Source organism: Marmota flaviventris, chromosome 4 (genome assembly GCF_047511675.1).
Source record: "Marmota flaviventris isolate mMarFla1 chromosome 4, mMarFla1.hap1, whole genome shotgun sequence".
NCBI classification, from domain to species: domain Eukaryota; kingdom Metazoa; phylum Chordata; class Mammalia; order Rodentia; family Sciuridae; genus Marmota; species Marmota flaviventris.
The window spans coordinates 48,751,106-48,771,093 of NC_092501.1; the positions used below are offsets into that span (position 1 = coordinate 48,751,106).

Consider the following 19,988-nt stretch of genomic DNA (forward strand, 5'->3'; position numbering starts at 1 on the left):
TATTAAGTGAAATAAGTCAATCCCCAAAAAACAAAGGCTGAATATTCTTTCTGATATGCAAATGCTGACTCACAATGAGAGGGGTGGAGGTTCACCAGATTGGATGGCAGGGAGAACAGGAGAATGAACTGGCCATAACATTCCTATGTTCATATATGAATACACAACCAGTGAAACTCCACATCATGTACAACCACAAGAATGGGAAGTTATACCCCATATATGTATGATACATCAAAATACACTCTATTGTCATGTAAAACTACAAAGAACAAATTTTTTCAAAAAGGATTATTGTGAAGATTAAGGGAGATCCTGGTTGTGAGAGAACTATACAGACATTGGATGTTTTATTACTCACTTTAATAAGTGTTCATTAATTAGTGCCCTCTTTTTATTTAGCCTGCTGCTAGTCTGTGCTGAGAATATAAAGAAAGCATCTGGTTCAGGCCTGGAGGAGTTTAAGATCTAATTGGAAAGTTGAACACACACACAAACACGAAGTTAAACATAAGAATTTAAATGGCTAATAAAAGATGTCATCAATTAGTAGATAATTAAGTGCCAGACAAATGGCACAGACAGCACTCCTGGGGTTCAAAGGTAAGAAGGAACACAGAGGGACAATAATAACAACCACTTTGAGCACTTCCTAGCACCAGGCACATGTATTATCTTGTTTCATTTCCCCATTGACCATATGAGGTAGAGTCCATTATTATATTCATTTTGCAGAGGAGGAAATGGAAACTTCAGAGAGGTTAAGAACTTTGCCCCAGGTCACACACCTAGTAAACAGAAGAGTGCTGTTCTTTAGAACCAGCAGCTGGGCCCTAGAGCCCACACAGGCTGAAGGGCCCATGTCCTGCTCTGATGGAGGCAGGGGTGGGGGTCCTGAGTCCTGAGGTGGATGGCACAGGAGGGAGCCCCCTGATCAAAGGCAGGCTGAGGCCAGTTGGTTGGTATTAAGGCAAAAATCCCAGGCTAGCTGGGTGACTGGTCTTGGGAAACAGCAAGCTTTGAGGTAAGAAGATTCAATGAGAACATCAAAGACAATGCAAACTTTGGGGTAGAAAATGAGTTGTCCCTGAGGGTTTGGGGCAATGTGGGGTCCAATGAGAGCAGTCGGGAAGGGGGGGCTGGGAAGAGAAACCTTCAGAGGATTTTGGGTGGAAGGTAAGAGCTGGGAGCTGAGGCTGGGGCAGAGTGTCCTGGGAAGGTAGAACAATGCCATCCTTTTAGAAACCCCTTCTTTCCTTACTTTTATCTTTGTGACATTTGGGGCTAATCTACATTTTGCTCCCATGACTTCCAGCCTCATTTAAGCATGTTTATTAACTCCTTTCACACTGGGCTTCTACAGGAAGTAACTTGTTCATTCATTCTGTTCATTCAGTAAGTGCTTATATAGCCTCCTTTAAAGGGGGCCAGGCACAGTGTCACATGCCTATAATTCCAGTGACTCAGGAAGCTGAGGGAGGTGGATCAAAAGTTTGAGGCCAGGCTGGGGTTGTGGCTCAGAGGTAGAGCGCTCGCCTAGCACGTGAGAGGCCCTGGGTTTGCTCCTCAGCACCACATAAATAAACAGAATAAAGCTATTATGTCCAACTACAACTAAAAAATAAATATTAAAAAAAAGTTTGAGGCCCAGCCCAGGCAACTCAGTGAGACCCTTAGCAATTTAGTAATGTCCTGTCTCAAAAAAAAAAAAAAAAATTAAAAGGTCTGGGGACATGGCTCAGTGGTAAAGCACCCATGGTTCAAACCCCAGAACCAAAGGGGAATCAGTTGACACCATCTGGGGACTGATCATCATTAAGGGAGACAGAGATGGAAGATGATTCTTGTCTTGACAGTTAACCCCCAGCAGACACCCCTCCAAACCCTGCCCTCTCAAGCCTGCAGACCTGCCCTCCCCATCTCAACCAGCTCAGGCCTTGAGCTTCAGCTGCCACCCCTTGCCTCCATAGCCCCTCGGCTCTGTTGAAGAAGTTGGTTCCCCACCAGTGAAAAGCCAAAAGACCCCCCTTTCCTTCTGAATAAGTTGGCAGGCAAGTCTTTTGACTCTTCAAGTGAAACTTGGTGAATTTGACCAAAGAACTGTGTGGTACAAGTAGTCCCTGAAGGACAGAATATTCAGAAGCAAAAGGGAGACCTGAGAAAAATATTTGAAAATGTATTCATATAAGTGATATTTACTGAGTATTGTTGATTTTCATGGTAGAATGGGGAGTAAAAGTAAGAATGACATCATTGGTGCCCTGAATGCTTTCCAAAATGTGGGAGGTGGGAGAAGAAGGGAAGTAAGGATAGAGATTGAAAAGAAAACAAAAGAATCAACTCTGATCCCAGAGACATGACGCATCTTGGCCAAGGTCAGAGGTTGGGAAAAGTGCAGAGCAGTGTGAAAGAAAACCGCCCCCTCCCTTCCCTGATGCTCAAGACCTCAAAAGCATCAGCCCATCACCTTCCCAAAGAACTGTAGCCTAGGTGTGTTCCCATGCCATTGATTGCTTTCAACAAACATTTTCTGAGCACTCCAAGGTACCAGGCACTTAAGCTCTTAAGCTCTGCTGGGAAGAATCAGAGTTGATTGTCACCTAAGGTGGTCGATCTTGACAGTGTTCTTTGATGCCTTAGAAACCTTAATCAGACATATTGAGCGCCATCCAGCCTGTGGGAAGAGGGGCTAGAAGTCAAGGGGAGAAACTCTGTACATTCTCGAACCAGATGGGGATAATCAGTCCTTTCCCACTGGGCTTTGGTAAGAGCTGAATAAGGTAACATTGTGAGGCTACCTGAAATAGTGTTCAGGACCCAGTGGACATTCAATAAAACCATTAATATGATTGTCTCATTCAATTCTAGCATGACTGATTCTCTTTGCTGAACTTAACAATTTTTTGCTTGAAATCATTATCTGTTTGTGTTGGAGGCCTTCAGCCAGACTGAAGTTGGAGCCCCACACTTTACCCATCATAGGAGCCCCCAGGCACTACTGAGCAGCAATCACCATCAAGTGTTTAGAAACCACCCTGTGAACCAGGTTATGGCAAAATCAGTTGATATTGTTGGTTGTTCGTGAGTGACAGAAACTAGCTCTGGCATCTTAGCAGAAGGATATCAAGAAGTTCACAGGATCAGTGAGAAGGCTGGAGCTCCACACTTGGGAAATGGACAAGAACTGACAGTGGCTGGGAAATGGAGATACAGTTGATAATGCTACTGGAATAGTCTAGTTAGGTCGCTGCCTGCGTGGCTGCCATTATCACAAAACCAGACATGGTGGTGACTGTAATTTCCTCTCTGCCTCCCTGAGATAGTCAATGCCACTGCCTTAGGCTCAGTGCTGCTGCTGGGCTCTCAGAATCTCTGTTACAAATGAGAAGGTTTCTGTACTACTCCCAACTCTCTGCTCATCCCTGGAGAGTTAGAGAGCCAAGAAGGGCATCGTGTTGGCAGAGCCTCAACGGCCAGGCCAGGAGTAGCTTCTGTAGGTGGAAGCAGGCCCTGCTTTCCAACCAATGCGAAGGGGATTCAGATGCAAGGCAGCCAAAGGTGATAAAATATATATATATTTTTTTTTAAAACCTTAAATGTACATTATATAAGTTTGCTGTTGCACTGAGGGTTCAAGGTATCACCAGGCTAGACTCCCAGTAACTTTTGGCTGTTCTAAAATGCCAAAGTCATCCCCCAAAGAATGTTTGCCTGCTCCTAAGGCTATTTTCTAAAACAATACTTGAATGAAAATCTTTCAAATAAGTTTCTAAGACCTTTCTGGACCACTGTGATGGTGTTTTCACGGTGTAATGCCATTGGAAATAACACTTGTTAAAGTATGTTTGGATGCAAATGTACAAATAGGAAATTAATTTTTCTAACATAATAATATCCCCTTTGATCATGAAAACAAGGGTGTTTACCAATTCTTCCCACCTGCTTTATCACTCCTTTATTTCTTCTTGTTCCTCGTTTGCCTAAAGTGGGTTACAAGGTCAACCCTAGCTGCCAGGATGGTTGGGAAGAAGAAAACAGGATTGTCATGATTGGTCTATGCCAATCACAAATCACATACTGGACTGGGTACATTATTACAATGTGAAGATGAGGAAAAGGAGGGAGGTGGACATTAGACAGTATATCCAAATTCTAATATCAGATTTGGTCATTGCAGGATTGGAAGTTGAACACACAAGCATGGGGGACAAGAGCTTTTCAGGAAGAGGAAACATAAGGAGCAGAAAGACACAGGAATATGGGGAAAACAAAGAAATTCTATTTGGTAGGTGTGTAGACAGCTGCACTTTAGGGGAACCTATTCTATGGAAATAAAATCACTGATTACAAGGATATGGACACAGGAATTTTATAAGGAAAAACCAACTACTAACAACCTATATATCCATTAATAGGGGAATGGTTGAATAAGTGTAGTATAGACATTCTGTGGAATACTACGTAGTTAACAAGTGAATGAATTATCTCTATGTCTACAACCCATTATGTTATCAAGAAGGAAGGAGGGCTGGGATTGTGGCTCAGCAACAGAGCGCTCACCTAGCATGCGCGGGGCCCTGGGTTTGATCCTCAGCACCACATAAAAATAAATGAATAGAATAAAGGTATTGTGTCCAACTACAACTAAAAAAATAAAATTAAAAAAAAAATTAAGGAAGGAGCAAGGTGCAGAGACCCATAGTACCCTTTTTTCACAATACCCTTTTTTGTACAAACCAGCAATAACATAATAGCCCCATAGTACCTGTGTGTAGCTTATAGGAAAATGATGACTATGGCAAAAGGAATGGAAGCTTACATTGGATGCCTCAGGAGACTGGGTGAGAAATGGAGAGGGTTGTGGAAGATCATTAACACTTTTCTTCGAATATCTTTGAGTATTTTCCTGATTGTGGGGAACATGTGTTTGTTTTATAATTCTGGAATGCAACTTGAAGAGTAGGGGCTGGAACTAGATTTTGGAGTCAAGTGTTATACACAGACAGTAGAGAACCTCTGAAGATTTTTAAACAAGGGAATTATGTGGTCAGGAAAATTAACCAGGAAGGAGTATGTCTGATGAGTTAGAAGAGAGAGAGGCTGAAGATGGGCAGAACAATTAGAAGGTTCTTGTAGCAGCATCTCATTTAGAAGCTAATAACTGAAGTGTGATTGCAATAACATGTGAAGACAGGCAGAGAAACAGGGGCCCAGGCTAGAGTCTTGGCAGAGGGTAGCGGGTGGGGTAGGATACATGCCTGAATGTTAGGAGGACTGGTAATGGGGAGAGGTATGTATTTTCTATTAAATTGTGTCAACCAGCACTTCTTTGAACTTTCAAAGCCTGAATAAGTGACCGTAAAACTACAGATAGTTCTCTTCTACCTCCTCCAACATCTATTTATTTGACATTTACAATATAAAGATTCAAAATAACCATTATCTGTTATCTCCCCCTTTTAAATTGAAAACATCTTGGGATATGAGACCATAAATAATGGTCTCACAAAGTACAGTGCACCCCTATATGTAATCATTCACTCATTCAGCATAGTTGATATATATATACACATGTGTGTGTTCTTAATTTATTCCTTTGAGGAATGAATGAATATATATATATTTTAATACACACTTTCTTCATTCATTCCTTGAAGGACCAGCCCAGTCCTGCTCCTTGGACTTTACCATCCAGAAGTGAAAGGGGCAGACTCTCAACAGGAAATTCTGTTTGGGCCAAGAATTACAGGAGGTGGGAGGGGGCAGAGAGGTTGTGCCTAAGCTAAGACCTGAAGGAAGAGGAGGAGTGAGCCAGGTGAAGAAAAAGACTAAAGATCATTCCTGATAAAATGGAAAACATCAGCAAAGCCCCTGAGATGGGAAATAGAAAGGCACATTTGAGTTAACCAAAAGAAAGCCATGGATAGCAGGAGCTGAGGGGTAGGGGTAGTAGAAGACAGACAAAGGCAGAAAGAAAAGATCCGCCAGCCAAAAGATGTTGCAGGCTCAACTTGATCCTAAGAGCAGTTTGTTGTTGTTGTTGCTGCTGTTTGAGATAAGGTAAGTTGCTGAGGCTGGACTTGAACTTGAGATCCTCCTGCCTCAGCCTTCTGTGGTTCACTTTTTCCCCCCTTTAAGAAAGAATGCTCTGAACCCGGTCATGGTGGCACATGCCTGTAATCCCAGCAGCTCTGGAGGCTGAGGCAGGAGGATCCCAAGTTCAAAGCCAACCTCAGCAAATTAGCCAGGCCCTGTCTCAAAATAAAAAATAAAAAGGGCTGGGGGTATAGCTCAGTGGTTAAGCATTCCTAGGTTCAATCCCTGGTACCAAAAAAAAGGGGGTGTGGGGTGGAGAAAGCAAGCAAGCATGCTCTGGCTTTGGCTGGGACTGTAGGGAAACTAAGGGAGGCTCAATGGTCTGCTCTTCCCAGTAGGCTAGGAGCTAGCCAGGAGCTGAATTGTGCTCATCCCATTTATAACTGCCTAGTCTCTTCTCCTCTACTTGGATCCTCTTCTGCACAGCTCTGGCCTCAGCTGTAAGTGCTTGTGGTTAACAGGTCAATCTTTCCCTCATCAGAGAAGTAAAAGACCGGGAACACTCATGAAGAGTAACAGGAGGGCTGCAGTGGACTTGAAGAAGAGAGACTGGGGTATGGATAGGAAGCCAGTAACACAAGGTCAATTTCTTCTCCCCGTGCCCCAACTTTTTAATCTAGAAAACAGGACATTCAGGGTACCTACCTAAAAGAGTTGCTTTAAGGGCTTAATTCATAACAAAGTCCTCAGATATTACCTGGAAAAAAATGGATAGTCACTAAGTATTAGGTTTATTCTTCCTGGAAGATAAGTGGAACCCTGTAGACATGGACTTTATTCCCACAGGTCTGAGAGGACATCTGAAAGTTTGAGAACCCCTTGGGCCCTTTGGGCCCTCAGGTCTCAGGATCACCAAATGATCCAAGTTTGAACAAATCTTAGGTATGAGTTTGAGCCTAGATTGCTAATGTGTGGGTGCTTCTGTTGTTATGATTTAAAAGAACCCCAGACGGGGCGGGGGCGGGGGGAAGGAGCTATCTGTAGCACTCCCTCAAAACCCGAGTCCGGGGTCGGGTCTCCAGCCAGGGCCTGAGAGAGCTCCTTGTTTGGGCAGCAGGGGCGGAGCACCGGGAGTGGAGGGCTGGCTGGCGCGGCGGAGAGGCGGGGTCTGCGCGTCAGCTCGCAGCCCCACCCCCAGCGGAAGTGCTTCTGGGCCCGCCCCTCCCTGGAGACCGGTTCCTCCTCGCCCCACCCCCTTGCCTGTTCTCCCCAGCGCAATTCCGCTCCCGGAGCTAGTCGGGCCAGGGCCCCAGCACCCGATCCAGGGAGCGGGTCCTGGGTCTGTGTATTGGCTGTCTCGGGCGGTGCTCTCGGTCCCTTCCACTATCCTGCCCTCTCTACCGTTTCTCTGTTATCTGCGCGGCCACAGACGGCGCTGGGGACCGCACAGGTAAAGTCTCGGCAAGTAAGGGCGCAGGTGTGGACGCCTCCCAGGCCGGACCCACTAGGGAGAGATCGACGGCACGTGGCCGGCTTCCCCCCGCGCCCGAGGCGATCATACTGACCGTCTGGGATTGGGGAGGGCGGATGTGAACCCTGGGAACGCTGAAGTGCTTTGGGGAGAAATAAGGGGCGGGACTGAGCCCTAGAGCTTGGGGCCGAGCCGTGTGTGTCCCCGGGTCTTGCGCAGTCCCCGTTGTGCCTGGGAGATGGTGAGCTAGTTAGGTGTGAGTAGACACCGAGTTACCGAGGATTGTACTCCCATCCACCCCCCGCGATGACTGGGTTCTGACGGCTGCCCCGCCCGGGGTGTTCACAGTCCCAGGTTTGCAGAATGAAAATCAATAAAATCGATGCAATGGCAAAGAACACGAAACATGTTGGGTTATTATTATTTGAGTTTGCTAAATTCTTTTTATGTTTTTTTTTTTTTAACGTCATTCTTGGAAAAGGTGGCTTCAGGTTGGACCAGGGCCTCGGAGGAGGACACAAAATATCTCCTGGCCTCCGGGCAAGAGACAAGGGCTTGTCCTCCGCCCCAAGCCTCGCGAACTTGCCCCGGTGGCTGTTCGTGGTCTGGCAGCAGGAGGGAAGCCCCGGGGCGCTCTGGGGTTCCAGACACGGCTCCCCCCGCCCCCCGCACCTCTTCGTCTGCCCTTTAGGGAGATGGCCCCCTCCACCAACATTTCCCCGGTTCACCACCCCCACACCCTGGGGGCCGCGCCTCCTCCCCTCCCCCGCGCTCTCCCTAGCGCTTTAAATAATGATATTTGCATGCAGGGAGCGATTCATAAATATGTCAGGGCCGGTGAAATATAGGCAACATTTCAAACTTTCTATTTAAAAAACATGAATTATGGCCGCGGAAAATGTGTTCCCATTTAAAGGCGATACGAAGTATTTGGTGTCTCGTCCCCGGGCCCATCCATCACGCAGACAATAAAGAGAGTTTTTCGCCCTGACACCCGCGATTTATGGGCGCCCTTCTCTGCCCTCATCACTCACCCGCCGCGGCCGGCCCGGCGACAGGCCCCGCGGAGAGACAAGAGGCCACCCCCGCGCCAATCCGCGCGCGCACTTTGCGCTCTAGCGCCCCGAAAATGCAACACCCAGGGGGAAGCGCCCACTGCCGGGAGTTGGGGGATCACCATGAGGGTCTGAGGAGACAAGTGGGAGTGGGAACCACATTCATCCTCCCACCTCCGCGCAAGCCTCTCTGCCCGCCGGGGCCGAGCCCTCCCAGAAGTGGCCTTGCGGATACCCGGTGCGTCCCGGCACCCTGTGCGTCCGGGCCTTGTCCGTGACCGTTGGGCGGAGCTGAGAACTTTTGCGGCTTCGGCGTTGGAAGGTTATTTAACCGCTGATTCCAGGTGAGGGCAGAGAGCTGGGCAAGGGGCTGTCCAGGCTGATTTGCCCCAAGGAAGGAAAGCTGTTCTAAAGTTTCTTGAGCCCCGCGGGATTGACGCTTCTGAGCAAAGATTTCTGCAACTTTTACAATGCGGTCCCCTTAACCTCCCTAGTGCGATCTCAAAATCAAGCTGTTCGCCCTCTGCAGCTAGAAAATTCTTTACCACCAGGAGCCGAAGAGTAGTGTGAAGGATGGGACTTCCTTGACGTTTTGCCTCCAGCCAAGCTCAGACACCAGGTGGCCTCCTCGTCCCCGCCCCATCCCACACTCACTCGCACTGGCCCACTGTCCTCTCAAAACTGCCACTGAATCTGTTGCAAACTTGCCTCGAGGGAAGTTCGAACTACTTCTGCAGGGGTTTGCTTTCAGTTTTTGCCACGGGCAGGACAGGTTTCTGAAGCCTGGGCAGAAGTGGGGTCTGTCAGGCACAGTTGGTCAGCAAGAGGCCGCTCGATCTGTGGGGGCCGTTTGTCCAGCCTACTTCGGAGAGTAGACCCATAGCAGCCCAGATACAAGGAGTCACCTCGAGTCCCGGCTGGGCCAAAGCATACGCGTTCACGCCAGCGGGAAGCCGTTTCCTGCTGGATGTCTGCGAGTCGGATTTATTCGGATAAACGTAGCACAAACGACAGCCAGAGAAATCCCGTCGATTCTAAAAATGACAAGGTTGAATTTATTAGATCGAGATTCATGTGTAAGTGCAGAGAGAGAGAAAAAAAATTGTACAAACAGCTCCATGTCCAGTACGGACACCACTGGTAGCTTCTGGCTTCAAGGGCATGTGACAAAACACATCTGAATACTTAGATCTACAGAAGGATACAAAATAGTCTTAAATTCTCAGTGTATGCACATATATTAAGTTGGAAAAATCTAGAGTCAGTGTCTTTTTACAACTGCTTGGGTGTCATTTGGGTCCGAAATAGAACTTACGTCCAAATAACCGCCCAGTAAATATTTCCCATAGCCACAGTGGAGGGATGCCCTTATCTACAGCTTTTTAAATATCTGCAGTGTGGCAGATGTGAAATATATATATATATATATATATATATATATATATATATATATATATATTTTTTTTTTTTTTTTTTTTTTTTTTTTTTTTTTTTAAGAAAAGCAGGCGGACAGATAACTGAGCCACTGCATCAACAGAATATTTCTGGGTATGGAAATAAAATAAACAGTTCTACAAAGTCAGCTGTGAAGAGTCAAGACATAGAGGGACTTTTGGGAACCCTGTGTGGGGGCCACCCTCTTGCAGCCCAGGGCACCAAGCAGGCTGAGATGGGCTCTATTGGATAAAGGCGACCTCGAACCCGGCGTGACTGCTGGGAGAGGCTCGGCCTGGACGCTCAGCATTGTAGATAGAGCTTTGGGGTTTCTGTTCTCCCAAATGCAGGCCCAGAAAGAAAGGCTTTCGAGGAGTACTGGACCTGGCATTTAAGGTTGCAGGGTCTGGGGTCGTGTGGGCAACCTTTCTTCCTCAGACACTTCAGCCAGTCCTCCATCCTGGCTCCATCAGGCTCTGGCTTGGACGATTGGCATTTGGAGCAAAAGTACAGAAAAGAGTGAGTCGCACTTGAAGCCAAGACGTCCCAAAGCCGGAAGCCAAAAGCCACCGAGAAGGCCACGATTAAAGCCAGACCCCACCCAGCCCTAGGACGCCAATTTGAAGCCATAGAAGCTGTTACCTGTATGAATTTACTTATGAAATACTAGGCACCCTTCACATATTCAGTGCTGTTCCCGGGCCCCCTAGGGCTCCGCCATCTATTAGCGAAGCCCAGACAACACAAATAGTAAGTTGCAACTGTGAAATTTCAAGACCAAATACTAATTCCAGAACAGGGCACTTGCAACCATCCACCCATCCAATTTGCCCTGTGGTCGCGTTCACTCTCTCCTTCCTCCCCTCCGACCCCCTTCGAATGCACTCAGCCTCTAAACAAGCACACAGCTTCTAAGAGTCCCTGTTTGGTAAGAAATAAGGGAGGACTTTGTCATGAAATCTGGGAAATAGCACACACTCTTGAGGCAACCCTGCCGCGGAAGAAATAACCCGGGCCCTGAGAATGCCCTACTCCAGAAAGTGTGACTGTACATTAAGTGGTTTCTACGGGACGCTAAGAGAGGAGAGAGATAATAGGAAAATATTCCTGGCAAGTAGAAAAGGGGAAAAGGAAGAGGAAATGAAGAGAAAAGAAAGGATCAAGAAAGAAGCTGCAGTGAAAACAAAAAGAAGAAGGGCTGGGGGGAGAAACGGAGAGCAAGTAGAGGCGAGCTTAGAAGATGGCAGGCCAAGGCGAAGGCCCCAGGACTAAGACCGGTCGCCGCTCCGGCAAGTCTGGCGCCTTCCCGCCCCGAGAAGCTGTCGGGGTCGCGCGGGACCCCCTCCACCGTTCAGGTGAATTTGAGCCCCTCTCCCCGTGGGGTGGGGCTGGCCTGGATCCTGCGGCCTCGGTGTGCTCTTTCTCTTGTCCCTCCCCAAGGACTGCAAGGCGGAAGAGGACGAGGGTGGGGAGGCCCCTGGGGGCGCACGCCAGTCCGGGACTGTTTGGGCGCTCTGGGCCAGGCTTTGCAGCTCGCCGGGCCTGACCTGTCAGGCGGATTATCTTCGAGGGAGATTAATAGGGGAGGCGGGCTGCAATAATAATCGTTTTGTTTGATGTGACAACTCTGATAGGCGTTGATTTACTTACAAACTGATAGGCTTTTAATTGAGCGCCTCCGCCGAGCCCGAGATGAAAGGGAAGCGGCGGTGAAAGGCGGCCCGCCTGCCCTCCGGCCTCAATACTGATTAGCCATCTCGACAGTGAACAGTTCAAGGCATTTTCAAACTTTTTTCCTCAGCTCTCTCCCCTTCCTTTTCCTCCTCCCACCCCGTCCTTAAATATCTGCCATGCCCATTTTTTTTTTTTTTTTTTGAGAAAAACAAATCATTTCCATTGTGTGCAAATAAAACCTACAGGACATCCACGCCAACCGCTGCTAGTGGTTGAAGGCTTTAGGCTCAGCGCGGAGTAATTAATAACCACCCCCAGCTCCGGCCTTCTGGGCCTTTGGGGATTTGGCCTCCGGCGTAGGTGCGCAGGCTCTGTCCGACGATGACGCCTACCAAAAGACCCGGGCGCGCAGGACCCCAGGCGCCCCCGTGCGCTCGGACCTTGGGAGCTGAGTTTTGAGCAGAATAAACGCTCAAGGCCCAGGACCCGCGCCCACAAAGCACAGCGCATACCTATGAGGGTCTGAAGCTATAGCCGAGGGCATAGGAGCCACTCAAGGCTTCCCCGGCTTTGAGTGTTGGGGTGGCTCCCCCTGAGTTTCACTGTGTAATAAGAAAGCTGCTGGAATCCGAGAAGAGGAGAAAAAAAATGCGCCTGGAGATGGATAGGAGGGTGGGGAAGGACCCCCCCCCCCCCCCCCGGGCGTGCGGTCATTCCTAGCTATGGCCGCTGCCCCATTCGGTGTCCAGGCCTGTTTGGGAGGCCTGGGCGACAAGCAACCCGAGGCCGAGCTCGCGACATTGGGAGCACTGCAGTTGGCCCCAGCTGATACCTAGACTGCCGTGCAGTATCGCGGGCAGACACACCCGCAGAATAAGAGAGGCTTTACAGACACGCAGAGCCAGCTTAGAATCTTTGGTCCTTAGAAACCAGCACCTGGGACTCGCACTCCAATGATCAAACAACCTTCACAACCTCACATGTGATCTCCCCCACGGTCTCACCGACTTACCTTCCTCAGTTTTCGAACAGAGACACTACAAAGCCCCTTGAGTGCAGGTGTGTTCTTACATGCACACAAACCCAGTCCCAAATGCACAAGACCGCATTCTCTTCTGTCCTCTCCAATCTAGCTTTAGTCAAGTTACCATCTCATAAAGTTGACCAATCTAAAGGATCAAGGGATAAAATTAAAACGCAGAAAAATAAACCCTGAGAGGAAATTCTAAAACTCACCCCAGAAAGTTCTCGGTACCCGTGCGGAGTGGGAGACAGAGACAGGAGGAAAGGGGGTAGGGTGGTGAGAGAGGAAAGGGCAAGCACGCCGAGGGCAGGTCCCAGATCTGACCCCCACGCGTACCCAGTTCAGCTCCGGGTGCTGCGCAGGTCTAAACCGGGTCTCCAGCCCCGGCCCCCGCCCCTTGTGCGGGCACAGACGGGCTCCAGGCTCCCAGCGCTCCCAGCCCGACCATTTATCAAAAGGACTTGACAACAAAAGAAGAGTCAGGCAGAAAAGTGGGGGAGGGGAGATTCAAAGTCTTCCAAGTCCTTCCGAGGAAGGGGTGTGTCTTCCTTTCACCCCCTTCTAGTTTCCGCGAGTTTCTGGAGGTGACCCTCGAACTCGCTCCACACGCTCCCAAAGCCCTGAGAACTCAGCGGTGCAGGCTTACATATACACAGTGCACCCAGATCCAGGTACACAGCGGCACGCACAGCGCCTCCCCTCTTCTTTCCAAACAGCCCGACTGACAGTGCAAATCGAGGGGAACGCCGCAGACCCGCTCCGCTTCCCTGGAAGAACCCGTGTTCCCACAGGCAGCCACCCCCTCCCTCTCTCGCTCCTTCCCTCTGCTCTCCAAGCGCAAGACAGTCCCGGCTCAGCGTTCCATTAAATTCGGGCAAGCGGCCCGACCGTAACCCCAGCTCCCAAGGCTGCGGGGATGGCGCGGGACGGATAATGGGGGAGGGTTTAGGGACTGGGAAAGAGTGAACCTTGAAACCTGTTTCCCCAAACACCCACGTTATGGTCTCTTTTCTGCAGCCTTTAATCCTAGCCGCGATCAAGATGGGCAAAGAATTGAGAATGTGTTGCCCCACTATTGACCTCCAGGACTCAAGGTTACGTTGGTGGGGTAGCTCTTGGAAAGAAGTCTCCAAGTTTAGGGTAGGGCACCATAGAACCAGGATCGCAGCCTGACAGCATGCTACACACCCCCGAGGGTATCCGGGGAAGCGGGAAATCTCCCGTATTAGACGTCGCCGCTACAGGTCCGGACACCCAGAGCGGCCCCTAACTCCGCGACCCCAACGGGCGGAAGACCCCAAAGGTGGAGGCTATACGTGTCTCTCCAACACATAGAGGAAGGCGCACATCCCGGGCCTGTGCGCCCCAGAGCGCCCTAGGCGCACCTGCGCACTTTACTCTCACAATGCATTTTCCTGACACTGAGCGCCTGCCGCCCCCCTTTGCATTCTTTTTCTTACTCCCACCTCCCCCGCTCATCCCAGGAGGCCGCTCCTCTTTTCCCCTCCTCCGGTTCCTTCGGTCTCTTCCTTCCTCTGTCTCTCTCTCCCTCTCTCTTTTTCCCTTCAAGTCGCACCCGCCTTGTAATCAGCAACAAAAGCTGACATAAATCACGGGCGGATTGACAAGAGCTGACAAATAACTGATTGATTGCGGTCGAGGCACATTGACAATTGATGGAGGGGTGGAGATGCCCAAAGAACGGGGGTGGGGGGGAGAGGAAAAAAGAGGGTGGCTGGGGAGAGTAAGAATGTGGGGGGGGGGGGGACTGAAACAGAGGAAACATGTGACCCCCGCTCCTGCCCCAATCTGAGCGTCCTCAGGTGTCACGTGGCCAAGAAGGGCGGAGAGCCCAACGCACGTCGCGGGGATGAGCCACCACCGCCTCCGCTGCCCCTCTAGCTTCTGGTTTCTCTGCTGCGGAATCTCAGGAAATCAAAGCGGGCGGGCGGACTTCCTCCAGAACCCGCTCTCCACCTTTCCTTACCCTGGTGGCCGCGCCGCGCGAGATATCAATTACTAAAAAGAACATTTGTGTTCCGGCCCTCTGCACGCCCCTGGAGTTGACGGTCCGGCTGATCCACACTCTCGCCGGAGCTTCTTCTGGACGCCCCCGCGGTTTGCCAGCACACGCACCCCCACACACACACTCCAAAAGGTTTCAGTTTATTTTTTGAGCTGGGAAAAGAACGACCAGGATAAAAAAAAAAAAAAAAAAAAGAGGGAGGCGGCAGATGGCAAACGTAGAATAAATGTCCATCTCGTCCTCCGAGCGAAATCGAGGGAGGGGACTCGCTGGGGGGTGGCAAAGAAGGAGCTGCCCATTAAAACCAGCTCTGAGAGTCCTGGCGGCGGCGGCGGCGGTGGCGGCGGCGGCGCGGGACGCGTCACATCCCCTTGACCCTCCAATCACCTCGGGCTCCCATTTGATTGGAAGGCGGCAAAGGCTTTAATCTCCCCCTCGGTGCAGCTGCTTTTGAAGTGAGTTTCCTCGCCAGAGCCCCGGCTGGACAAGCAGCAGCTCACATCGTAGAGCGCAGCGCCGGCTCGGGGCCGCGAGAGCGCAGCGCAAGGGCGCAGCCCGAGGCGGACGCCGCTAACCGCTCCGCGCTCCCGCAGTCCCGCCGGCTGCTCCGGCCGGGCCACCGTTCCACTGCGGGCCACCCAGGATTATTCGCCCCTGGCTCCAGGCGCCAAGAAGGCGTACTGGGCGCCTGAGGCCGCCGCGCCAGCTCCTCCTCCTGCTGCTGCTGCTGCTGCTGCTCCTGCTCCCCGGGCGAGCGCGCAGCCCCGAGCCCGCCCCGCGCCTCCGGGAGCCCTCCCCCCGCTGCTCCCATGCGTGCGGGTGGGTCATGAGCACAGCGCCCTCGCTTTCTGCCCTAAGAAGCAGTAAGCACAGCGGCGGCGGCGGAGGCGGCAGTGCGGACCCTGCCTGGACCAGCGCTCTCTCTGGAAATAGCTCCGGCCCCGGCCCAGGCTCGTCCCCGGCCGGCAGCACCAAGCCTTTTGTGCACGCCGTGCCCCCCTCTGACCCCCTGCGCCAGGCCAACCGCCTGCCCATCAAGGTGCTGAAGATGCTGACGGCACGGACTGGCCACATTTTACACCCCGAGTACCTGCAGCCCCTGCCTTCCACTCCCGTCAGCCCCATCGAGGTAAGGACTCTCTCCCAGGGTTGACCTAGGACCACTACCTTCGCTGCTCCCTACAGGATTTCTTTCTCTGGGGATCTGAGAGTGGGGGTGGGGTGTCGGAGTGATTCAGCTCTGGGATGAGGGAGAGGACAGCGCTTCAGCACCTCAAAACTAGGGCGCAAAGGAGGAAAGAGGCGGAACGGGGTGTGAATGCCAGGGAGCAAGGAGGCCCAAACTTGTTTCTCTCCTTTTAGTTAAAACCTCTATCCCAACCCACACACCTTCCTACTCGGTCCCGAAGTCGGGCGGGGACCTGAATACCGTTCGAAAGTCTGGTCCTCTCGCTGCCCATAAACTAGTGTATGTAAGCAGTCTCTGAGGCGCCGACTGCCCAAGCCTTTGAAGAATTAAGAGATGTGTGTGGGGAGTGGTTACAGTTCTGGGTCTAGGAGCCGAAAACCAAAACATTTTGTAAGGTGCCCCCCCCCCCAAATCAGTTAGCACTAAGAGACTGCGGGAAAGATCTTGACAGAGGTTTTGGAGTGGGTTCTTCCGCCTTTCCCAAGGGCGAGAATCTTTGCAGTGTCTGTGGAGGGAGTGTCTCCGGTCTGAAATGCTCTTAGCGGGCTGTTTCGGAGGGGCATTATAAACCAGGAATCTAAAGGGTTTCCCCCTTTTTTTCTATGACCCCTCTTCCACCTCCCCCGTCTGACCCCGCAGCTGGATGCCAAGAAGAGCCCGCTGGCACTGTTGGCGCAAACATGTTCACAGATCGGGAAGCCGGACCCCTCGCCCTCTTCCAAACTCTCTTCGGTTGCCTCCAATGGGGGCGGCGCGGGTGGTGCTGGCGGCGGCGCCGGGGGCGACAAGGACACCAAGTCGGGCCCCCTGAAGCTGAGCGACATCGGCGTGGAGGACAAATCGAGTTTCAAGCCGTACTCCAAACCTGGCTCGGATAAGAAGGAGCCAGGAGGCGGCGGCGGGGGCGGCGGCGGCGGGGGCGGCGGCGGGGGTGTTTCGGCAGAGAAGTCTGGATTCCGGGTACCGAGCGCCACCTGCCAGCCATTCACGCCCAGGACAGGCAGCCCCAGCTCCAGCGCCTCGGCCTGTTCGCCCGGCGGCATGCTGCCCTCGGCCGGGGGCGGCCCAGAGGGCAAGGACGACAAGAAAGACGCTGACGCGGGCGGTGGCGGCAGCAGCAAGGGTGCCGGGGGCGCCTCGGCGGAAGGGGGACCCACCGGGCTGGCGCACGGCCGGATTAGCTGCAGCGGCGGAATTAATGTGGACGTCAACCAACACCCGGATGGGGGTCCCGGAGGCAAGCCCCTAGGCTCTGACTGCGGCGGCTCCTCGGGCTCCAGCTCTGGCTCGGGCCCCAGCGCACCCACCTCCTCCTCGGTGCTGGGCTCTGGGCTGGTGGCTCCAGTGTCTCCCTACAAGCCAGGCCAGACAGTGTTCCCTTTGCCTCCCGCGGGCATGACCTACCCAGGCAGCCTGGCCGGGGCCTACGCCGGCTACCCTCCCCAGTTCCTGCCACACGGCGTGGCACTGGATCCCACCAAGCCCGGCAGCCTGGTGGGGGCACAGCTGGCTGCGGCAGCGGCCGGCTCTCTGGGCTGCAGTAAACCGGCCGGCTCGAGCCCTTTGGCCGGGGCGTCGCCACCGTCTGTGATGACAGCCAGTTTGTGCCGGGACCCGTACTGCCTCAGTTACCACTGCGCCAGTCACCTGGCAGGGGCAGCAGCCGCCAGCGCCTCTTGCGCTCATGATCCCGCCGCTGCGGCCGCAGCGCTCAAATCCGGATACCCACTGGTGTACCCCACGCACCCACTGCACGGCGTGCATTCCTCGCTAACGGCCGCTGCCGCTGCGGGCGCCACACCGCCTTCCCTGGCTGGCCATCCCCTCTACCCTTATGGCTTCATGCTCCCTAACGACCCTCTCCCCCACATCTGCAACTGGGTGTCGGCCAACGGGCCGTGCGACAAGCGCTTTGCCACGTCCGAAGAGCTGCTGAGCCACTTGCGGACCCATACGGCCTTCCCTGGGACAGACAAACTGCTGTCGGGCTACCCCAGTTCGTCCTCTCTGGCCAGCGCCGCGGCGGCAGCCATGGCTTGCCACATGCACATCCCCACGTCCGGCGCCCCAGGCAGCCCAGGGACGCTGGCGCTGCGCAGCCCCCATCACGCGCTGGGACTCAGCAGCCGCTACCACCCCTATTCCAAGAGCCCGCTCCCCACACCCGGCGCCCCGGTGCCGGTGCCCGCCGCCACCGGACCCTACTACTCTCCCTACGCCCTCTACGGACAGAGACTGACTACCGCCTCCGCACTGGGGTATCAGTGAGGGCTGCCGGGAGGGTTACCGAGCGAAAGGAACTGGGGGAGGGGAGGAGCCCAGGGAGGGGCGGGATCCCGGCGGAGGCTGTTGACACCCGCGAGTGGGGAAGACCCACGCTACCGAAGGAAAAAAATATATATATACCGTATGTACCTATCTACCCATCAACAGCGAACGAGACCCGGTGGGAAACTCCCCTTTCCCCTACTTCTCACCTCCCCCACCCAAACTTTATAAAAGTTGAAAAAAAATATCATTTGACTTTTTATAAAAAAAGGAAGGAAAAAATTGAGAAGGTGTTCATCTGAGGACTTCATCGGTGGACACTGGTATTTATTTATGTTAGCTCCAAGCGGACCCGTGGTTCAAAAGTGCATTATTTAGTTTGAGCTCCGTAGGTAAAAAGGAGGAGGGAAACTTTTTTTTTTTAACTTGAGGGTAAAAATGTGGAAAACAAACCCTCCCATCCCTTGTAGATTATAAATAAAAACAAAACCGCCACAGAACTAGAGGTCTTCTCTTTAATGTTACTTTAAAATTGCTATGATTGTATCGTACGTTCTTATTTAATGTCTGACTGAAACACAAATTTACATGCATGTTTGTTACAAAAATGAAAAAGACGAAACAAGTAACAATTTGTCAGTTCTAATTTCAAATTGCAATTATTTTTAAGGTGTATACCATCAAAAGAGAATGGGTATTTTTTTGTATGTATTCTGGAAGAAAACAAAAAAAAAAAAGGAAAAACAATTCTATTCCAAAACCTCATTTGCCTTATTTTGTTCTTTAAAAGGAACACTTAACTATTTTTAATTTTTAAGTCCACCCGCTGAGAAGGGGACAAGGTTTACGTCATGTACTAAAATAATAGACAATGTATCGCTTTAAAGATTAAATTCCGTATATTTGATGTATTAAAAGGTTTTACTTCTTCTTATCATTTTTTATTTTTTGGTTGAAGAGCAGAGCCGGGCAGTTTCGGCTGCTGTGGGTTCCCGGGGCCTCACCGCTACTCTTCCCAGGATCCGGGCCGAATTTCCTATTGCTTTGTTGTGATTTTCTGAAAGAGGCACAGGCTTCGGAAGGGCCAGCCAGCCGCGGGGTTGGCCTTCAGGAAAATGTTCTTAAAGGGGGAAGTTTGGTGACCTTCGCTATTGCTCATTTCGTTTTTATTTAAATCTTCTCTGAGCAGCTGGCTTGTTAAAAGTGAAAGGGGGGGGGGAGGCCTTTTTGTTTTTGTTAAGTTCTCCTCTTGAGATTTTTGGGCATTTGGGTTTCGTTTTTTTTGCAGAGAGCGGAGCAGGCTGGGACACGCCGTCCGGGCCAGGGCTTCGAGGACCTGCGGCCACCGGCTGTCCCTCGCTTCACTTTCTAAGCATCCCCTGCCCCGGGCCAGCAGCCCGGATAAACTGGGAGACCGAGGGGCTCTTGGGGAACCAGTTGCCTGGGCCTAGAAAGAGCGCGCGGAACCCTCTTGTCCCTCGGGAGTAACGTGAGTTGGCTCTGCTTTTCTTCTGGCGGCCTAGGGTCAACCAGACATCACTGCCTGATCCCGATGCCCACCCCCGGGCTCCTTCCTGCCGCGGGAGTACCGGCCCGCTGCAGGCCGGCGCCGCCGCTGCTTTTCCCTGTCTGCATTGCTCCACAGCCCTCACTCCATCCCGGTCCGCGCCGCAGGAGAGCGCGCTGGGGCAAGGGACCCGGAAGTCCCTTTAAATTCGGCCCTGTGAGGGCCTGAGTGTCTCTGCTCCGCCTCTCGGGGCGACCGAGTGGGCGCCGAGTGCGGTTCTGGATGGCGAGTTCCTCTGGGCTAA

At 52.0% G+C, this 19,988-nt stretch overlaps 1 protein-coding gene across 1 annotated transcript; it reads left to right on the forward strand.

The window, feature by feature from the left end:
* Positions 1–14,900: 14,900 nt before the first annotated feature.
* Positions 14,901–19,070, forward strand: Znf503 (zinc finger protein 503). Its single transcript, XM_027931275.2, has 2 exons — positions 14,901–15,849; positions 16,549–19,070. Exons 1-2 carry the CDS (start codon positions 15,547–15,549, stop codon positions 18,175–18,177), a joined length of 1,932 nt encoding a protein of 643 aa, XP_027787076.1. The 5' UTR covers positions 14,901–15,546; the 3' UTR covers positions 18,178–19,070.
* The last annotated feature ends 918 nt before the right edge of the window (positions 19,071–19,988 follow it).